This window comes from Anarrhichthys ocellatus, unplaced genomic scaffold, assembly GCF_004355925.1.
Source record: "Anarrhichthys ocellatus isolate YVR2014 unplaced genomic scaffold, GSC_Weel_1.0 scaffold25, whole genome shotgun sequence".
Classification (NCBI taxonomy): Eukaryota; Metazoa; Chordata; class Actinopteri; order Perciformes; family Anarhichadidae; genus Anarrhichthys; species Anarrhichthys ocellatus.
In genome coordinates, this window is record NW_022280055.1 from 155,454 (window position 1) to 175,778 (window position 20,325).

General features: G+C 43.5%; 1 protein-coding gene across 1 annotated transcript in view; it reads right to left on the reverse strand.

Annotated features, from left to right (window-relative positions):
- Positions 1–2,571: 2,571 nt before the first annotated feature.
- Positions 2,572–20,325, reverse strand: part of lpgat1 (lysophosphatidylglycerol acyltransferase 1) — a 32,739-nt gene continuing 14,985 nt past the window's right edge. The window contains exons 4-8 of the mRNA XM_031861528.1: positions 19,886–19,981; positions 17,089–17,368; positions 12,978–13,104; positions 5,969–6,075; positions 2,572–5,253 (exon numbers count right to left, since the gene is read on the reverse strand). Of these exons, the coding sequence (XP_031717388.1) occupies positions 5,102–5,253; positions 5,969–6,075; positions 12,978–13,104; positions 17,089–17,368; positions 19,886–19,981 (762 nt within the window). The 3' untranslated portion in view covers positions 2,572–5,101. The remainder of the gene's footprint in view (positions 5,254–5,968; positions 6,076–12,977; positions 13,105–17,088; positions 17,369–19,885; positions 19,982–20,325) is intronic.

Sequence of the window (20,325 nt, forward strand, 5' to 3'; positions counted from 1 at the left end):
TCGCCTGAAGCGCGCGGCTTTCCTGAAGACCCTCCACATATCTCGAACTGTTGGTGCTGATGGAAACTCACAGTGCCAGCCGTGGAATGTAACTAAATACATTCACTCAAGTACTGTAAAGAAATTGGGTTCGATATAGTGACACACTCTTTTTGGCTTTGTTGATCGATACCACTCATGTCTGCACAATAGATATGAAGCTAAAGCAGGCAGCTAGTTAGCTTAGCACAAAGACTGGAAACAGAGAGAAACAACTAGCCTGGCTTTGTTTCAAAACATTATCTGCCGACCAGCACCTACAAGCTCCCTCATTAACATGTTGTATCTTGCTTGTTTAATACGAAGTGAAAAACAGAAGTGTAAGGGTAGTTATGAAACACTTTCTTGTCTTGGGTTAGTAACTTCCTGAGGTCTCTACTGGTTGCCTGACAACTGGTCCCAATCAATAAATAGCTCAGTCCATCTTAATTAGTGAGCTTTAAAAGGTGCAGCTAGACAAATATTTGGACAGAGTAAGCTTACTCTGTCCAAATATTTGTCACAGCTAGCTTAGGCTAGCTGTTTCAGGTCGAGTGCTAAGCTAAGCTAACTGGCGGCCTGCTTTAGCTTCATATCTATTTTACAGACATGAGTGGCATCAATCTTAACTCTTGGCAGGAAGATAGAAAAACTCCAAACATGTCAAAATATTCCTTTTTATACTTTCCTCTCCGTTGTATGTCTCCTTATACCACATATCTACAATTATTCAGAGGGAAATATACTTTTTACTTAACTACTTGACATAATTACTACTTTCCAGATTGTTTTTCATAGAAAAAGACATATCTTAAAAAACACCATCCATTATTCAGTGAAAAAAAGAAAGCTTTAGATTAACCAACTACAACAAAAATGCTGCTCACATATGAATGCAAAGGTGATAATTCTGTAATATACCATATACAACACACGCAAGTACTTCAACTTTTGTTACTTCATCATTTTGCTGAAGAATACTGTATGATTTTGAATGCAGGTCTGAGTACCTTTACATTGAGGTATTACTACCTTACTGAATACCTCTTTATTTCTCCTGAGAGTGCTTCCCTCTGTCCAACCTCACCTCAATATACATCTTTTCTCCATACAGTAGTACACAGATGTGCAGTAGGTTTGCTCCAGACAGGAAACACTAATAATCCCTTTGCGGTTGATGCAGCAGTAAACCGTCTGCCAGGGTCAAGAGAGTTCACAGTGACTCGAGCCCAACACCAAGAGACTGGGCGTCACAGCTGAAATCAGAACTGTGTAATATAAACCAGTGACTTTCAACAGCTGGTGACCGACACCACAGTTAAACAACGGGCACAGGACTGAGCACACACGGGCTTCGGTTAACTGGAGACCATTCTCAGTAACTGAGTGAAGTGAAAATGTGACAGTTGACATTTACATTTGCAGACAAACGAGAACACTTTGAACACGAGTGTCATTTAAAATTGGTTACAAAGGATGCTTTCCTTTTTGAAGTTCCTATCAGACCCTCAGGATTCCTACATACTGTGGAAGAATCAAAGAATAGTTTGACGTATAGGGAAACGTGCTTATTGGTTTTTGCAGAATTCACGTTAGATGAGATGATTGACACGAGTTCCTGTTTGTTAAATACGAAGCTAACTTGATTAAATATGAGACAGGAAGCAGAGAGGAACAGCCAGCCTGGCTCTGTCCATAAGAGAAAATAATCAAATTATAAGTTATAAACACCAGTTAACATGACAAACACAAGTATTAACGCTACAAGGCACTTTTTACTGGCTGGCACATAACCCCCGAATAATGAGCCAAAATGAAGTAAAAGTTATCAGACAAGTCACAAATATAACAAGATAAGTCAATAAATATTAGATAAAATGAAATGTAAAAACAAATATAAAGCTTTATTCTTTTTCCTTTAACCTTCAGCTAAATAAAGCAAAAACCTTAATTTCCCTTTACCACCAATCAATTGATATAATACATATGAACTTAATATTACTCTACTATATTTAAAAAAATCTAATTTTATTTCTCAGCTCCATACCACATTATTGTTAAAGATGATTAAGCTATAGCCTTCCCCCACTGCTTGCAGTCTTTATGCTAAGCTACACTAACTGGCTGCAGCTCCATATTTAACACTCAGGGATGACACTTGTATCGATTTTCTCATCTAATTCTCGGCCAGAAAGTGATTATGCATAATTCCCAAAAATGTGTAAATAATCCTTTAAGCTTCCCTTCAAATGTCCAATGCATTCATACCTGAAAACCTACAGAGGAACTGAACAGCAAAGGAATACACTACTTAAGTGTATAACACTTGTTAAAGAAAGCATAACACTGTTTGGCTTCTTTATGATGTTTTATTCCAGCACAAGTCTTTTGTGTTGTAAAATGGCTGTGCAGCTAGGAATTAAAGGAGAAGTACAAAATGGAAAATTACAGACAGCTCTAGTATAATTTGTTTAAATCCCTATTGTGTTTATTTCCTAAAACCACATCGAGGAAAACATTTTTTTCCCTGCCTTCTTTGGAAACATGGTCAGAAAATAAATAAATAAAATAATAAAAAAAAAAGAAAAAAAAAGAAAGAAGTGAGAAGGTGAGGAAAAATAAAGATGAAGCTTCTTTTCACTCTCACGGCGGAGGGGAATCTGAAAGGGCCGCTGGATGAATCACATTTACCGCCTGATTTAAAGAGTTTGTACCGACCCAGTCGGGCCCTTTTCTCCTCATTCCACACTGCTCCTACCAACAGGGGCACGCAGGCAGGGCAGTAAACTACCAAAACGCACATTTTATGCATTTGTTCATGATGATGATGATAATTGCTGCTCCCCTATAATCTTCCTAATTTAAGCAGACTAAGCAAATTACAGGATGGACCTCAAAACCACAACACAAGTGTATTTGAGAGAGAACAGCTGCGTCATTGCAGGGCCCTGCCAGAGCTTCCCTCCTCAGTGAAGAGCGATCCCTTCCTCGCTGGCCCGGTTTGAGCTCGACGCCAAGAAACAATCCTGAAAACAAATGTTTGCCGAGAGGGAGTGTGAGGAAACAGCATTATTTAGGGGATTGTGGTCCACCGGGACATCAGGTAAGGCTTGATATTCAAGGTTTTCCACTAAATCCTGATGACGTAAAAATGTACAATGGTACAAGTTTGAAACTGGGCCCATGTGTCGCTGTGCAGACGTTGTGTCAGCCAGCACACGGACGTACAGTAGCTCTGTCTTGAAGCACACGACTTCCTAGTCAGGAAATCAACATAAACAAACAAATAAAAAACCAAGGTCAACACTGAGAAATGAAGGGAGAATCCTCTTTCTTTTTTTAAAACATTGACTTTTTTAAAAACTAAATTTCTCTGAAATTATCACAGAACAAAAAGAGAAACGATGCCGTCATTCCTAACAATTAAAACTCTTCCTCAGCTTTGTTATGTACAAGATTTAAACATACCATGACATGAAGACGACGGTTTCATGTAATTTAAAATGAAATCAAATTTGACCACTCGTGGTGAAATTGCCGCCACACTCTGACGTAACAGAGCAACACGACATGAATCATAAATATCAAAAAGGGGGGCGGGCGGGGGGGAATAGGACAACCACACACACTCACTTAGGCAGGTTATGCTGTAAATTTACAGTAATGACACCTATAGTTCTGTAAGCCAAAATCTCTATTTTAGAATGCTGATCATTAGGGTAGCTTTCTATAAAAATCATATTTTTCCATTTCTTTTCCCCACCCGACGACACTAAGCATATGGCTTAAATATTTGTAAAACTATGTAGTCCAATGGGGGAATAAGAGTCTCTGCCTTCTCAGTCTTACTTGCTGAGATGATCCTTAGCGACAGATGTCTACTCTGCTGTGTGTAGCTGCACATGTTTGTGTCAAGTGTGTGTACGACTGTTGAAGAGCAGAGCATGAAAAGGGGAATCCACAACGAGGGGAATCCACAACGAGGGAGTTGCTCTTTAGGCGATCAGACTCAATTCTTGCTTCATGTGCCACCATCTTTTTTTTCTTCTTCCTCTTTTTAAAATAAGCACTTCGGCACCTTCTCCTCTTCCTCCCTCCAACGCCTCACAAAGAAATCCTTAAATCAAGAGCCGCATCATTGCCACCATCCCTTTAGGCTTTCAGCAGGGCTGCCAGTGTAAACATTATCCTCCTTTCTCAGTGAGCTCAGAATACTGCCTCGACAGGGGAGGGGGGGGGGGGTGAAATAAATTCGACAGAAAGACGTCAACAACAAATACAATGGCCGTTGTTGTGGAGATATGCAGGTTAACGGAAGAAAAACAAAAGAAAATGAAAACATTGACGGCTACCACACAGGAACATTTCCTGGGACAGGGAGCAGTTAGGGCAGTATGGATCCTTAGTGCAATGAAGGCCAGAGGAGCAGCGGGCTGCGCAGCCTCATCGTCCGTACGGCCGCTCGCTCTGGAAGATGTGACCAGGCGGGCTTAGTCAGCAGCCGAAAGAGAGGTCCAGTGGGCTTCATCAACTCTCGCCAGGAAGAAGAATAAAGGCAGACATTATGCTTCCAGTCACATGTATTCACTCGCGCGTCCATACACACTTTATACTCTGTAAAACTACTACGGCTAAAGCCTAGGAGGGGAACAGAGAGAGAGTCCGGTCCAGAGCATCCTCTGGAGGAGTCCTGAGCCTCGTTTCGTTCACTTTGAATAAAAAGTTATGTACCTGTGAGCGTCTACGTGTAAACATCGAAATGTGTCGTGACGAGTGCGAGAGATTATTCTGCTAGGCCGTTGGAGTGAGTGTGTGGTGTTAGGGCTGTGTGCAAGTCTGCTATGCCTGTGACCAGTATCCTATTGTATTGGTATCTGCATTCAGCGTGTTTGTGTTCTTCATATGGTTTGTTTTTTTGGGATTCCTGTTAAGTCTCTCCACTGTTGTAAATGTACATTCATCCATCGTAGGGGGTGGGGGGGTGGGGGGGCGGGGGGGACAGGTATGATGCTGGGCCACACACCAACTAATCCTGAGGCTTTTCCAGTGGTCCAACAAAAAGACTCTCGCCTCATCAGCGCGCTCAAAATAAACAGCAGTAGAGGTACTGGAGGACGCGGTACCACACGTAGGCGGAGGTGACCGCAAGCGACTGGATAATGCACAGCCACACGGGGTCCAGGACCATCGGCCGGGAGACTGCCTCCTTCAGTCCGTCTTGAGAGGGGAATGATCCTGGTGAGGAGGACAGAAATACACACGGGTCACAATTTTGCTCACGTGCATATTTCTTAAAATTTGTTCAACCAAGATGTTGTGATTTAAAGTCTGAATTTTAGCCAGTGTCGAAATGATACGATGTGAACGTGGCATTACTCCATGTTGTGATGTGATCCACAGAGTAACGTATGGAGTACTGAGGTTACAGGACTACTGCTGCTGGGAGTTTTGACAGTCTCATCATTTGCAGCCGCTACATCTGCACCCATGAGAGACGGCCTACGCCAGCTACAGTAGAACCTCTCTTCGCATAGCGTGAGACGAACACAGCACTCAGGAGATGGATGCTAATCACAAATGACAAGTTACAGACTGCTGTCTCTATAACGCAGATGTATTAAACTTCATGTGACAAGAAACCTGCTTTCCACAATCAGGGGTTTCCTGGAGAAACAGTTTCTTAGTCATGCATGCTGGGAATCACATCTTTTGGCTTTGCATCTCCGTTCTCCATATGCCTGCTCAGCAAAAACTTTGCTCTGCACTCCACACTAGTTACCGTAATGGATAAATAAATAGTTTGTGCATGTAAACAGTCAGCCTCTTTTGAAAAATAGAAAAGATATGCACCATAGCTGCTGTTTCGTTATAGTTTATATGTCTTGTACGTAAAATTGAGGAGAATTCAGACTTCAGTTCAACTTTAACAACCTGACATGGTGAGACAGACCTGTGTCGTAGAAGTGGGTCAGCAACTCTTCTTTCTCCACAAACCTCTGATACAGCCAGTCAGTCAGGGCCTTCGCCTCCACGGGAACCTCTTTTATTGGGTACATCCTGAACAGAGACAGACAGGGAGAGAGAGAGATGAAACGCAGACAAAAAAAAAAAAAAAAAAAAAAAAAAAAAAAAAAGAATTACCCGAGTCTCACTCGGCACAAACGGTCTGCATTGATCTGTCGTGGATGCTGCTGTCCAAACTCAGGGCGTCAGCCGGGGTCCCTGAGCGGAGCAGACTGTTTAAAGCTGCAATCTATTACAGCCGTCGGTGTGTTTACTGAAGCTTCAGCATGTTTCGTGGATATTCAATAGCTGGCAGGCTCATCAGAGAGACACCAGTGCTGAGGAGGTCCTGACAGGAGACGGACAAGTCGTGGAGCTCCACAAAATACTTTGGTGTGTGGGAAAAGAAAAAGGTTTGAAAAATCCCGTATTAAGAAAAATTGATACTCCACTTCCAAGATTTAATTCGCTAGAAAATATCTTGAAAATATGACATTTTTTGTATTTTTACTTAATCGTTTGTATCCACCACGAGAAATTATATTTCGTAAAAAAAGAAATGTATTTAACAAAAGTGGGGTGATCATTTTGTTTTCTCGGCATCCATGGCGATTAATCAGTGACATGATCGATGAATGAACGGTGTACATAAGGAAACCAGAAACAGCCTCAGACATCACCCTGTCAAAGACAAGATAACCAAAAACACTTGGTGAATAAAGCACGGCGTACTGGAGAAATGTTCTCATCTGATCCCTTCGAGCTCACACCTCGTATTTGTTCATTCTCAAAGTTAGGTATTGTCCAATCAACAGCCCAAACCCCCAAAAATAGTCACTTTACTGCTATAGAAGATGAAAGAAACAAGCAAATCCTTATATTTGAGAAGCTGACATCTAATCGTCGACCTCCACTAGCTGTTTATTCCTCAAATGAAACATCTCCAGCAGGCTGAAACACAATGACTGATGCACCGGTTGACATTGTGAAAATAATGAAGGGTCGCTTTTACAAGCCAGTGCTGATGAAGTCTTGTCTCCAGCCAGAAGGGGTCCCCAGTAGGCTGCACACAGAGCAGCTCCTGGTCACCTTCAAAACAGAGGTTACAGTCTCCTGCCTCAGACCAGCAGCTCCTCAACATCCCCGCCTGGATAATATCAACCATAACAGATCATCTGTGCCTATGAGGAGAGCTTCTGTAAGAGGGTAGTGACACATGTTCCAGTATTGATCACTGAAGTGATCAAATAATAAAAAAAAAAAGTTATATATATATATATATATATATATATATATATATTTAAAAAGCAATCTAAGCTAAATGTAACAGCAGTCTGTCAGGATGTCACGTGGTTTAAACTCAGTTTAAGAACACGTCTCCCCACTCTGTTGCAGGTAAGAACATATCAATACATGAGCCACCATACCAACAATTAAAACATCAATATTACAAAATAGATTATAATCAGGAGTGTGTCTTTTTGAGGCATTTTTGCTCAGAATGAGCCTTTATTCTGATGATTAGGGGTCTAAAACTGAGCGGAGAGGACTGATTGAGACTGAAAGTGGATCAGCAACTAATTCCAGAAATAATTAATCGATCATGACGTTACTGTTCAAACACAAATGCCCAACAGTTTTCGATCTTTGGAATTTGGACAGATCGTGAGATGGAACAGGGAACTTGAACATTGACATTGACCCTTCTACTCATGATCTGCCAGTTCACGGTCCCTCTGTGGCAACTCTGAACAAGACCCTGTCCCCAGCGGCATGAAACTCGTGTTAACTATAAAGATAAAAACGGACTAACATCCACCATATTCACCTATTTAAAGTTCTACCAACGCTGACTTTTTGAGGATAAGTGAGTGGATCTGGCTTCCCAAAACTGGAGCTACACTGCTGTGGCCACCTGACAAGCTGATTACAGGTGAAAGCAAGACGTTCCACAACGTTTCTCCCACAGTCTGTGGATATCGGGTGTCTTTCATGCCATAGGAACCAACCACTAGCACTGATGGATCCTTAAAGCACCAGAAAGGAGAAACCGCATTCAGAAAGTGGCTGAGAACAATAGACCCCAATAATGCCCCTTAAAAGTAACACTGATACGATAATATGTGGACACAAAGTAGCAAATAAAACAAAGTATGAACCAAGCAAGCCACCACTAGAACACTGTTTGCCGATCGGTGGTAATTTGTTGTTTTCGGCTGCACATGTAGTTCCCATTAAGAGTATAAATTAAGAGTGAAAATTACAATTTGTTTTCCCAGCAGTGATTGGAGAAGGTGTTGTTGTCATTAAATATAAGTCACGAAATGAATGAATTCCTAAATGTAACACATGCGAGCCTAGAGAGCGTTTCACACCAGCTCCAGCTGAGGAAGCCTGCCAAAGTCCTGTCAATGTAAACAGATCGCTCCGTGATGCCGTCAGAGGAGTACAGGAGCCGGCGTGGGACAATTATCAGGAGGTTTGAGCAGTGAGGGATTTGGGTTGTAGGTGGCGGCCACAGAGCTTTCCTACAGCTGAACTATTCATGATCTTTTGGCGTCGAGTGGAGGTCAACTGCTGCCGATTCAGTTCTCAATCTCCCCGAACCTCTACATTCAGGTGGCTACCAATAGCGCACGTCTCGCTCCAGTCGTGTGGGTTATTTCGGATTAGGGCGACAAGTAACTGTAATCAAATCCTCACATTTGAGAAGCTGGAGTGAGCACAAGCCTGGCAGTAGTGGTGGTGGGATCTGGTGATGTGTTGGCACGGGGCCGTGGCAGCACTCTCATTTCCACCCTAACCCACTTGGCAGCGGCCGGCTTGTTAACCGGACACCGTGGCAGACACGCAGACGGCTGAGAGAGAGCTGCAGCGTCTTCTGTAAATAACCATCAATCGGACTCTCGCCACGTGTGTGCTGGGACTGGTCGATACCGACCAAAGATCACGTGTGTTTAGGCTGAAAGTCAAAGTCACGTGTGAGATGTCAGCGGCACTTTTTAATTAAAACACAAATCATAACACATGACAAAGTGAAAGCTACGTTTCAGACAAACTATTGAGGACTGCTTTGATTCAATACATTTAACAATATAATGCAGCCAGTTTCAGAGTTAAAGACCAGACCTTGATGAACATGCCCACAGGCTTAAATGTTGGTCCTGAGGTAACGCAGGGTTTTTCATTCATATACAAACTGAAACCTAAACTGTACATTTACTACCGCTGCACTGAGAGAGGAGGAGAGATACAAACAGGTTATGAAACTCATCATCAAACTTTATTGATATAAACGGTATCGTCTTATCCGATATCTCGTTTGAATACATATATCGATATACCATTAAAGTCGCTCCACCGTCCAGCCCCAGTGAGAACCTGCGCTACATTTTCTGGAACATATATAGAGTTTGACAGATGACGACTATTAAAATATAGTTCCACAGACAAGTGATAACATTTCTGAAATTCAGTTAAATTCAGGTTATGAAGCGGGCAAATCAGACACGTTTGATCCTCCAGACTTACTGCCTTGTTTGAACCATTTAGCTTCTGTAAAGCTCTTATTCTTAAGATATTATGTCCCATCCTAACTGGCCTGGGAAGCTAATTTAATTAGCTGGAAGAGTCTGGTCATTGTTTGGGGACTCTATGCGTCCCTAAATCTCTCTTGCTGTGAGATCTTGAGAAACAAAGCGGTGCCCTGGGAGGCCTGCTCTCGGGCAGAATGTGGCAAAAGGTGAATATTGAAGTTAACAGCCGGTGTTGCTCGGGGAGAAACGAGCCTCTTTTGAGCGCTCTTATGGGCTCTTGCTTGCAGAAAGCCGAACCTTCATCTGCAATCGGAGAAAAGTTATAGGACGGTGGGAGCCCACTTGTTAATTGCTTTATTTAGTCCTTAATCTGCTTCTTCTCTGGCTCAAAGCTGTCCATGTTCCAGGAGATAGTTTGGACATGACTTCACAGACAGATGTAAAAAAAAGAAAAAAAGAAAAAGAGAAGCTTTTAATAAGCTGTCGCAGTATTTCTGGTGACTGATGAAACATTTTCATTATGGTTAGAAACAACTGACAGCAGCCTCCGCTCACACAAACATGTTACATGTGCACTAGTGTCCGGTTGCCATCAGGTGTTTGAGTAACAACAACAGAAACAATTTATTTAAAATAATATATAATCCACTGATGCCTCTGTGATGTCACATCAGTGGCTAAAACGGAAGTTTACTTTAAGAGAGTGAAACAAGCGGATGTAGCCGGACGGCTGATCATAAAGTAAACAACTGAATGGGAAATGGTGTAGTGTGAAAGCAGACCGCCCACGAGATATTAAATTCAACAGCTTAACTGCCACTAAACCCCATCTTACTAAGAAAGTGATCTCCTGATCTGTAGCACCCTCTCACCTGGTCCCTGTGACCGCGTGGAGGGTGTGAAGGTTAACAACGGCATGAGAGCATCGACCTCTTATCAGTGCAGAGGTCAGACCGAGGCGGCCATAAAACCACCGTCCGATACGTGGACGACATGACCTGTGCTGTGCTGACTTTATCGCCACACAGATGTCAGCGCACCCTGATCTTTATGAGCGAGCATGTTTGAAGTCGGTTTCAGAGTAAAGAAGTAGGACACAAACTGTATCGTCTACACATTCATTTTCTCTCTTTGGGAGAATCAGAACAAGTCCTTTAAAAACACCAATGTTACACAAAAACACAACTAACCGACCTAAGAGTTTCTTGATGGAAAGGATGCGTTTGCTATTCTCATAACCTGCATATGCAGAAGTTTGTTTGAAAAAAAAAAAAAGAAAAAAAAAAAAAAAAAAGAAAAGAAAAGTAGGAAATGTCGCATCAGATCTAGTAACGACTAACTTGCAACCTTTTTACAAAGATCTGCCTCCGATATCTTAAAGCGGTAACTCGTGCCGCGTCTCGGAGAGAAAGGCAGGTGTGCAGCTAGAAAGCATCCGTGTGATGACCAGGCACACTCAAGACACAATAAATCACCTTTTAGATATTTTCAAACAGCAGCTTTGAGAAACGCACAGAGCAGGACAAAAAAAAGAGAAAGAGAGGAGATGGTGCCTTTAAAAGAAAAGCATTTCAACATATTTAACACCCACTACTGCCCTCGCTCTGCCTCTATACACCCACCTAGCTCTCCCATCTGCCATTCACAGAGGGCTTATGATGCCGCGATCTGGAAGGCTGAGATTATGTGGAGGGAGGGCAGGAGACACGGCGAGAGAGGGAGGGCGGGGCTGAGGTGTGGAGGCAGCGAGAGGAGGAGGGAGGTGGAAGTATTTAAAAAAAAAAACAAAAAAAACGTGGATTCATCTAAAATATTGCTGAAATTCTCAGCGGCCCATTTGAAGTCGAGGCGCAGCAGTGATGTATGCAGCCCAGTAAAGGATAACTAGTCAGTAGTCTGTATTAAAAAAACAAAAAGACCAAAAGACCAAGCATCTAACAAAGATTAAACTAGCCAACCATTTTCATGATAATGCAAATCTGGTGAAACGGTCTTCTTCTGCATGCAGAACAACAAAAGACAAATAAAAAAAAAAAAGGAGACGCCTCACTAAATGGATGAAGTCACTGATTTGCAGAGCTGAACATCCAATCAGGGAGCTGTAATACACACAGTATGCCAGCTGCAGATTCAACACGCTGAATCATCAATAGCCGGCAGCCGACACTCGCTGCCCTGACGCTGCATGTGAGGTTTCTCTTTTCGGAATGTTTTGTGACAACACGATGACTTCAGAAGTTATCGTAATATAAATAACAATAGAATAGAAGGGGATGAAGAGGCGTGACACACTCTGAAACACACAGTGAGACAGGGAATCCTCGTTTTCCACACTTGTAACAGGAACAGCTGGGCCTTCAGCTTGGTCGGGTGCCTCCCTGTCCGTCCCCCCCGCCCTGCAGAGCTGCTGACGAAGCGAGGGAAGCTGATTGTGTCAATGGCTGATTAAAGAGTGGGTGGGACCAGTGCCTCCTCTGCTCTTCTAATTAGACTTAATGAGTGCTTAGCTTTAGCCCACGCGGGAGGAGACGCCTCAAGAGAGGAGCCAGGAAACCAGAGATCATAAATCATCTTTAACTTTGCCCTTTTACACCCTGCACACAGAGGTGAACACACACACACACACACACACACACACACACACACACACAAAAGCTTTAGACAGGAGGCTGGTCAAGATGACTGCTGCTTGAGTTCGGTTACATCACTTATGATCTAGTCTGTCAAGACAATGCACAAAGGGCCACGTTTATCCTGAGCAGAGCCTACAGAAAATCTAATCCTGGCCCACCTCCATCATATCCTCGAGTGGTGTGGATTAGCAACAGAGGGGAACCTGGAGGACACGGCAGGACAACGTGGAGGGGCAAAGGCATTCACTGTATTAGAGAAGTGATATTCTTGGCAACAGAATATCAGGATGGGCTGTGCATTTACTTTGTATTACAACCTGCTTTTTTGCTTTTCCCCCCCTTATTGTTACATTTCAAGCCAACGTGTACTTTAAAACACTGCAATATCACCAACTACTTTCTCCTATGCATGTTTTGCCTCAAACACAATAATCAGTCACATTCAGTGCTTAGAAATGTCCCACGAGTGCAGGAGATAAAACAAGTCGTAGAAAAGCAGCTCCAAGGCGCTACTAGAGGTCTGAAACTCCACGGGGAGACTTTAAAGTCAGGCGTGTTCTGCTGACTCACGAGGTATGCAAGGTGCGTTCGTCTGTAGTGAACTTGTGTTATCAGTGGGCGAATGAACATAAAGCTCTTAGTCGAAACAAGTGAACGCTGCCAATGTGAGTCACACTAAGAGTCTCAAAGTATCTGTGTACCAAAGTGTAGCTCTGTTATCGACCTGGGGTGTGACTCTCTGGTCGTATACATTCCTCATATGATGAAATGTATATTTTATTCTTACCTGTAGTGTACATGCGTGACTGTAGGAGGTCTGTAGCCAAAGATCCAGGTCTGGATGTCCATGGGTCTGGCTTTGGGGTAAGCTATGGTCACATCTACGACCCACTGCAGGCCTTTACGTTTATTACCTGCCATGGTAGGAAAACACAAATACGGGAAGTTAGGACACATTCTAAGGACGGCATACTCAAATAATCCACACGGTGAGAGCCTTCTCGTTTAGCCTCAGCCAACGAGGCTGTGAGGGGGAAGGACACACGGCTGGGAGAGATTCAGCGGCCCTTCGATGAACCCTGGTCATCCAGCTTAAGAACAGTGGCGGGCAGTCACAGCAACAGAATCATTTTCACCTCAAAAGCTAATCCTTTATGTCATGTTATCATACCAATAAATTACCACAAAACAAATCAAATTAAAGCCTAGTGGCAGGGTGAGAAAGAGAAGACGACAGAAGGAAAAGAAAGAAAGAAGACAGAAGGACGATGGTTGACCAGAGGGAATGCTAAACATGTGATAAATATGTGTGTATTTATACACACTACGCAGGGTCACCTGCATGTAAACACAAACGTATATGTTGTATTTTCTCTACATTAAACCTCTTGCCGGTTGTAAATAAGGTTGGCATTACTTCAGTGTGTCAATGTGTGTGACTATTGGGAGTGGAGAGAAAACAAACGAGAGCCCATCCACCAACATAAACCTGCTGAAAGCCATATTTCTTTACTTTCGGCAGAAGCTACACGTTTCCCCTCGCATCAAGCATGAGAGCTGATCTATTCTAAGCAAATCCCAGATCTGTCTTTGTGCTGAACGCGCAGGTATGAAACACCCTTAACACCCGACTGTGGGCTTTGACGGCAAACAAGTGCATTAACGAAACGCCGGCGTGTTCCGTTAAGCTGAACTAGCTCGTCAAATGTAAAAGGAGTAAACACCAGCGGCCTCAGACGCCACGGACAGATCTAAAGCGAGGTCGATGTGAAGCCGTGCATATTTAACAGGCCGGCTAACGTCACAGGCTGCTGTCACTGAGCAGCGAACGCCTCCCTCTCTGAGCACAACGTCTTTACTAGAGGTAAACAAACCGTGTGACAGAGCGGAGCTACATTCTTACAACTCATTTGCCAAGTTAACATCACAACCTATCCAACCTATCCAAGTCAACAGCAGTAAAACTGTCAGTTGTAGAGTGAGACTATGAGAGAATATAATGGTCTATCGTAATGACTTTGCCATGTTTATACTGTGATAGCCACGCCTTTCATAACTGAGTGTATTCAGCATTTTGTTGCAAATCGATGAGCAAGACTTTATAAGGCTTTGCGATCATATTGGATGTTTACACGTGTGTCCTAATTGATCTTCCAGAAAATCTATTATATCACAGATTCACAATACAATGCTAACCAAGCTAGCGGCCTGAGGCTGATGTGTTCCTAATACAACATCAGAAGTAATTGTTTATTACCGTTGGCTACTTATGTATTTTTACCAGCAGCAACAGCAAGGTGGTCTCTACTACATCTTATACTGATCACCAACATGCAAAGTGAGGGTATGAATGACACAAGTCCTTTGAATGAATGCACACCTTGGTTCACTTAGTATTATACTGGTTACAACAACAACAACAACAACAACAACCAGCTAGAAACATGCTGCTGGCTCATGTATATCACTGTTACTGTGACTCGATAGGTATCCTTGGTATTGGAGGGAATGGCTACCACCTATCCCTGCATGGGTAATTGGATCTAGAGGTCTGTCCAAGTGTGTTGAAAGGCAGCCATCGTCTCCTGTGAGCCAACGAACGGGGCCCCAAGCCAAGGTATCGCTGGTGCCCCGTGTGCTGTGACAAACAATACTGTAATAACAGCAGCCACGGTAATTAAAAATGGCATCAGAGAGGCCCTGTCCTTCTGTAAACAGTTAAGAGGAAGGAAACACACGGGCAGATATCTGGCTCCCCATCAGGCCACTCTGCGGGCCAATTACAACACTTGAAACCCACACATGTCCCCTCCCACTGACTAAACGTGGACAGAAACAGCCTCCGATTGGTTGGCGCTATCAAAACACATCTACCTTTGGGTCACACGGAGCTCCGTTCCCACCCTAAATGACTCACAGCGACGGACTTTGCAAACCTGCCAGCTGCAAACACAGTTTTATAAAACACATGAAACCTCATCGGTCTGAGCTGCACACGGAGACTTTCTGCAGGCTTCACTGGTGACTAGTGACCCGTGTGCCTCGTATCTGCGCAGAGCGCTGAATGTAGCCCAGTTGACATTGCGCGGCTGATGCACAGCGACACACACATTTACATCAAATCCTATTTCCTCCAAGTGGCCCATTTGTCTCTTGAGTGAGTCAGCAAGCTCTGGGCACCTCTGCAGAGCATCAGAGGCAGACAGAGCCGTGTCTTTCATCAGCCAGACACACACACACACACACACACACACACACACACTATAGTGTCCTAGGTTTTAATGCCATTAGCTAGATTCAAGTAGAAGGACGAGCGCTACTGCAGCAACCAGCTTCCTCTCCTCCTGAGCGGCTGGAAGAGACCAAAGGACAGGAGGAGAAAAAGGAAGAACTGGGGTATGAACTGGAACTACACCAAAGCAGGGAAATATATATTGTGACACCACTAAAACGCTAAAAATGTTTTTAAAATCCCCTTCGTGCCCGAGGTTATAAACGAAACATCTGCTGTCGTTAGTGACTTTGTACCGTCTTCGTGCTAAATTTGCAGAAAAGCCAAAACAAAAACTTGCACACACAGCATAAAATTTAGCCCATAAATAAAGCAGTTCTCGTCTTTATCTCCATTTTTACGACAGCTGATTAAGAAACACTCCTTTGGTTTGACAGTCCGTCCTGCAGAGGGATGAACAGACAGCCTCTTGCCGTTAGTGCTGAGGCCGTCGGACACAGAGCTGCGTTAGCAGACTTGTGGAAGGCTAAAGTCCCTGAGCCACGTTCTCAATAGTGCCGGCCCAAAGTCTCTCCAAATCACTATTAACACAGCAAATCCTTAAAATGGATTTTGAACCAAAGCCAGCAGAGACCGCTGGGTGGACCTCATTGCATCTGTGTGTTTACGGCCGTTTGAACGCGGTGCTGTATGCTGGGGACGGTTCCAAGAAGCGGGTTTACCATGTCATCTGGATCCTTTTGCCGAGTTAAACCATGAGCATTATTGGTGGAAAAATCTTGTTCCTGCCAAGGTAGTAAGTGTAGTAAGACCTTTCAGTTAAAAAAAAAAGTGTAAAAAAAACAGAGAAATTTCCCTCTCAAAGGTTGATAATTGTAGAGTTATCTTCCTGCTCACTGGCTGTAATTGGGGCTGGTGTCTAGACGGAGAAATGACACTCCTGCAAAATAACCAGCGGGGTTTCAGGGACTTTGATGCAATTCCTCGCACCTCTCTGCATGTCACCCGTTACTTCCCCTATGATTTAAAACAGGACTCCCAGAGGACAGAGGCAGTGATTTAATGCTTCATGTTTGAAACATGCTCCGTCCGTGGCCTTCAAGCCAACATATGATCACATTCTGCCATGAGCTACAGTTCACAGAGACTGTAGTAAAGACAAAATATATCATTTTTTCCAGAACATTCAATCAATATGGAAAAAAAAAAAAATCCCACAACTTCAAAGAACACCTCCAAGTTCAATCCAAAGCTCACTTGTGTTTAGTGAATCAAGTGTCTTAACACAAAATACTCATAATCCATTTAACAGTTCAGTGCAGTGTTGTCTCATTTTAAGATGCGATGAGAGGCTGAGATGAACACGACACTAAAACATTACCGAAGGTTCATTTTGAGGGAAGAGGGGCACCCTGGTGGCCTCGGGCTTCAAGGAACAACGCAATCAAAATCATGTACAGCTGAGGAAGTGTTGCATGTAATTCGCCACCTGTATCTACTTCTTACTCTCCAATCAAGACATAAAAGGGGCGAGAAAGATACTAAAAAACATGTTACGGTCGTAAAACCAAGCCCAAATAAACTTCATAGATCCAAATAGATCGCACAAATATTCCAGTATAAAAAACAAAATTTGATCAGAAAAGGTTGAATGTGGGCTAGTTACCCGTCTGGTTAGGGGTCCCAGTCTCGTTGCCCACGCTGCCGTTCTCCTGCTGGGCTGACAGGGTTTTTAGGATAACTTGCGTGGCCCCGAGACGAGGCAACGTGACGTGGGTCAAGTGGGGGAGAGAATGCTTCTTGGCGAACAGCTGGCTGGTTTCCCGCCGCTTGCGCAGGAAGCCGCCCTCCGGGAACAGCACTATCCACTTCCTGTCGCGGCTGTGGTAGTATTTCTCTAGGTGATCTTTCAGGTAAATCAGCTGCTTGTCTCGGTAAGCTTTACCCTGTGGAAACAACAGAAAGACGTTGAGAAAATGCACAATGCAAGCAATTATAGTTTGAAAAAAAAAAGGGGCTGGACTCTGCATGTGTCATGTGAGCACACATGTAGCCACATGCGAGCATACACAGTGAGCGTTCTTTTCAATATATGCATTCCCAAAAATCCTAAATAGCACATTAATTTAGGAATACTACACCAACATTATTCATGATGCATCAACATGAATTATTATGAGTTATGGATAGCAGCGCTTGTTGTGTGTGTAGTTGCGGCACTGAAAGGAGATCTTATAGGCGACAGTCTATTTATCTGTATGCATACATATGAGCTCATTTGTTCTTTTGATGCTTTTATTGCACATGTTGTAACCGTCTTCATTTCAAATAAAAAAGGAAATTCCTTGAGGTTGTTTCTCATGAGAACTGTTTCTATGCACAAACATGGGTGTGTTTAACTGAACACAGCAGGGATTTTTGAACCATCTATTCATCATATGTGTAAATAAATATGCACTCACACTTAGTATTACCTTACTGTACCAGTTTTACTTGACTCCAGTGAGGATTCTGTCTAACTAGGTGGCTGAAATGTAACCAGAAAATGTCAACAGCTGCTATATTCAGAATATAAACATGGAATCAGCTTTCTACATCCTTTAAATAAAAAACTACATGAATCACTAATTTGAGGAATGCGTCTAATTTGAAGTAGAAAAAGTCCATTAACAGACGTGTGCAACAAGTACGTGTGCTCGGGCCATCAAAGCCTGCTGTGTTGTGCCGTGCATAGTGATGCTACATCCCGAGTGGACAGCAGATGCTTGGGAGGCGGGGCCAGATGCTGGCTGTGCTGGGTGGACGTGAAGTATTGTGGGGGAAGGATGTCAAGAATGAACACACAAGGATGCCAGAGGGGATCACAGAGGGGGGAGATGACAGAAGTGGCCCGGTCCGCTAACGGCCTTCCACTCCGGCCCGTCCGTCCGTGAGTGGGCTCGGGGTGCTTCACCCTCGGCACAGAGCCAGATGTCAAATTCCACGGCAAAGCATTTCCATGACCTAAAAAAAACAAAACGGAATTCCCCCTTTCCATGGCTGTGGTGTTTTTGCAGCTCAGAACGTGTGAGAGGGGTGTGCGGGCACACACAACATTAGCAGTGCTGTTATTTAAATCTATTTTTTTTTTTTTAATCTTTGCCCTTTAGGAGCTGATGCCAACAAGTCCTGTTTAGCCCCACAGAAAAGTAACATCTAAGTACATCAAATGTACATAAACTGATGTATTCCTACATACAGAAAGGAGGGCTGAGCAATATCAGAATTTATTCTCCAAATTCAATGTGTGTTTTTTGCATGATAAGTTAAATGTCATCATTGTGACATTCCTGTGACTCCAGATGTCTCGTAGTGACACAGCTGCATTTAACTTTAGATGAGGGACAAGCTGACAAAAAAACTGCACACTAATCTGTGCCGTTCGTTGACGAGATATCGTCTCTGGTTACGAGATACATTATCTGTGTGCAGATTCAACTTCATTTAGTCCTTCTCGACTGGCTGGGTATGGTAATGCTACCTAGCCAGCTAATGCTACCTAGCCAGCTAATGCTACCTAGCCAGCTGTCTGCAGATATCGGATGAATGTCAAGAAGCACAAACGGCAGTTCTAAAACTGATTATTAGAAGTGGATGACCATGTATATTAGTTGAAGGACATGATACTGACGGGCCATGGCTGAATGGTATTTTTTGAATATGCATAACAATGTCCGCCTTGCAGACTGTTTATTATTTTTGAGTAACTCTTTTGTGCATTAAGTCCTCCAAAATGTTATGTTAAAATCGTGTTACAGTTTCCTGGATTTTGCAGGAATCAAAATCTATTAAAATTGTTAATGAACCCCAAGCATGGTCCTACGCAGGGAATCCCTGTTCCCTGTGTGGGATAAACCTCCCAAACCTGCACGATATTCCAGGAACACCCCCGACCAATAGGAGCCCTGTCGGCTACACGTGTCGGCCTGTCAAAGCAGGCTGCTCTGTTCCACATGCCTCCACAACAAAAGGGCAGCCCCCCCCCCCCCCCACACACACACACTACTGTCCACTGCTGTTATCCTTCTCAGAGGACGCCCGAATCCCACCAACATATCTGCTGTCCAGCTGGGACAAGCAGACGGGTAGTGACTCCGCTTTGCAACGTGCAGTAAAAACAGGCCTGCAGTAGCCGGGAGGTTGAAATAACGATGGCCTAAAAGGTCTACGTTGTTATCCTGAAACCTTCAGGGGAAACAAGGTGTTGACATGTGAGGGGAAAATAGTCTTTCTTGTACCAGCGACAATTGACAATGTAGCCTTGAGGCTAATTTACAGACTAAAATAAACCCTGCCTCACAGCTGGATGTTAGTATGTTTAGTGTTAATGTGATGCAGAGCATGTTATGTTCAAATAACAGGTGTGACAATAAAAACACCAACATTTCTCACAGTGTTAAAAGTACCAGTTGTGGGTCTCTTACCTGTCTGATGAAGAAGTCCCCATGGATCTGGGACACTAGGCCAAAGTTGGTGTATTTGAACACATGGTCCATCAACCACATCATTTTTTGTACCACCTAAAAAAAAAAAAAAAAAAAGGGGGAGAAATAAAATGAAAATCCCCAAAATTCACCTGTAATCAAAAGCACAGGACTTTGGCTTTGGTTCCAGCGTCCACAGCTGATACGGGCCCTCTGAGCACTTCCACCCTCATGACCTGCGACCACGCAGCTTTGGCTTACTGTACTTTCAGTGCTAAGAGGATAAACTGGGCCAGGGATGCAGTTGTTGAGGCGGATCATGTCATCATGTTTGTGCAGCGTAGCTAGGCAGAACCAGTGCTGTGCCAACCTCAGCCAAAAAAAAAAAACACAACACACACACACACACACACACACACACACACACACACACACACACA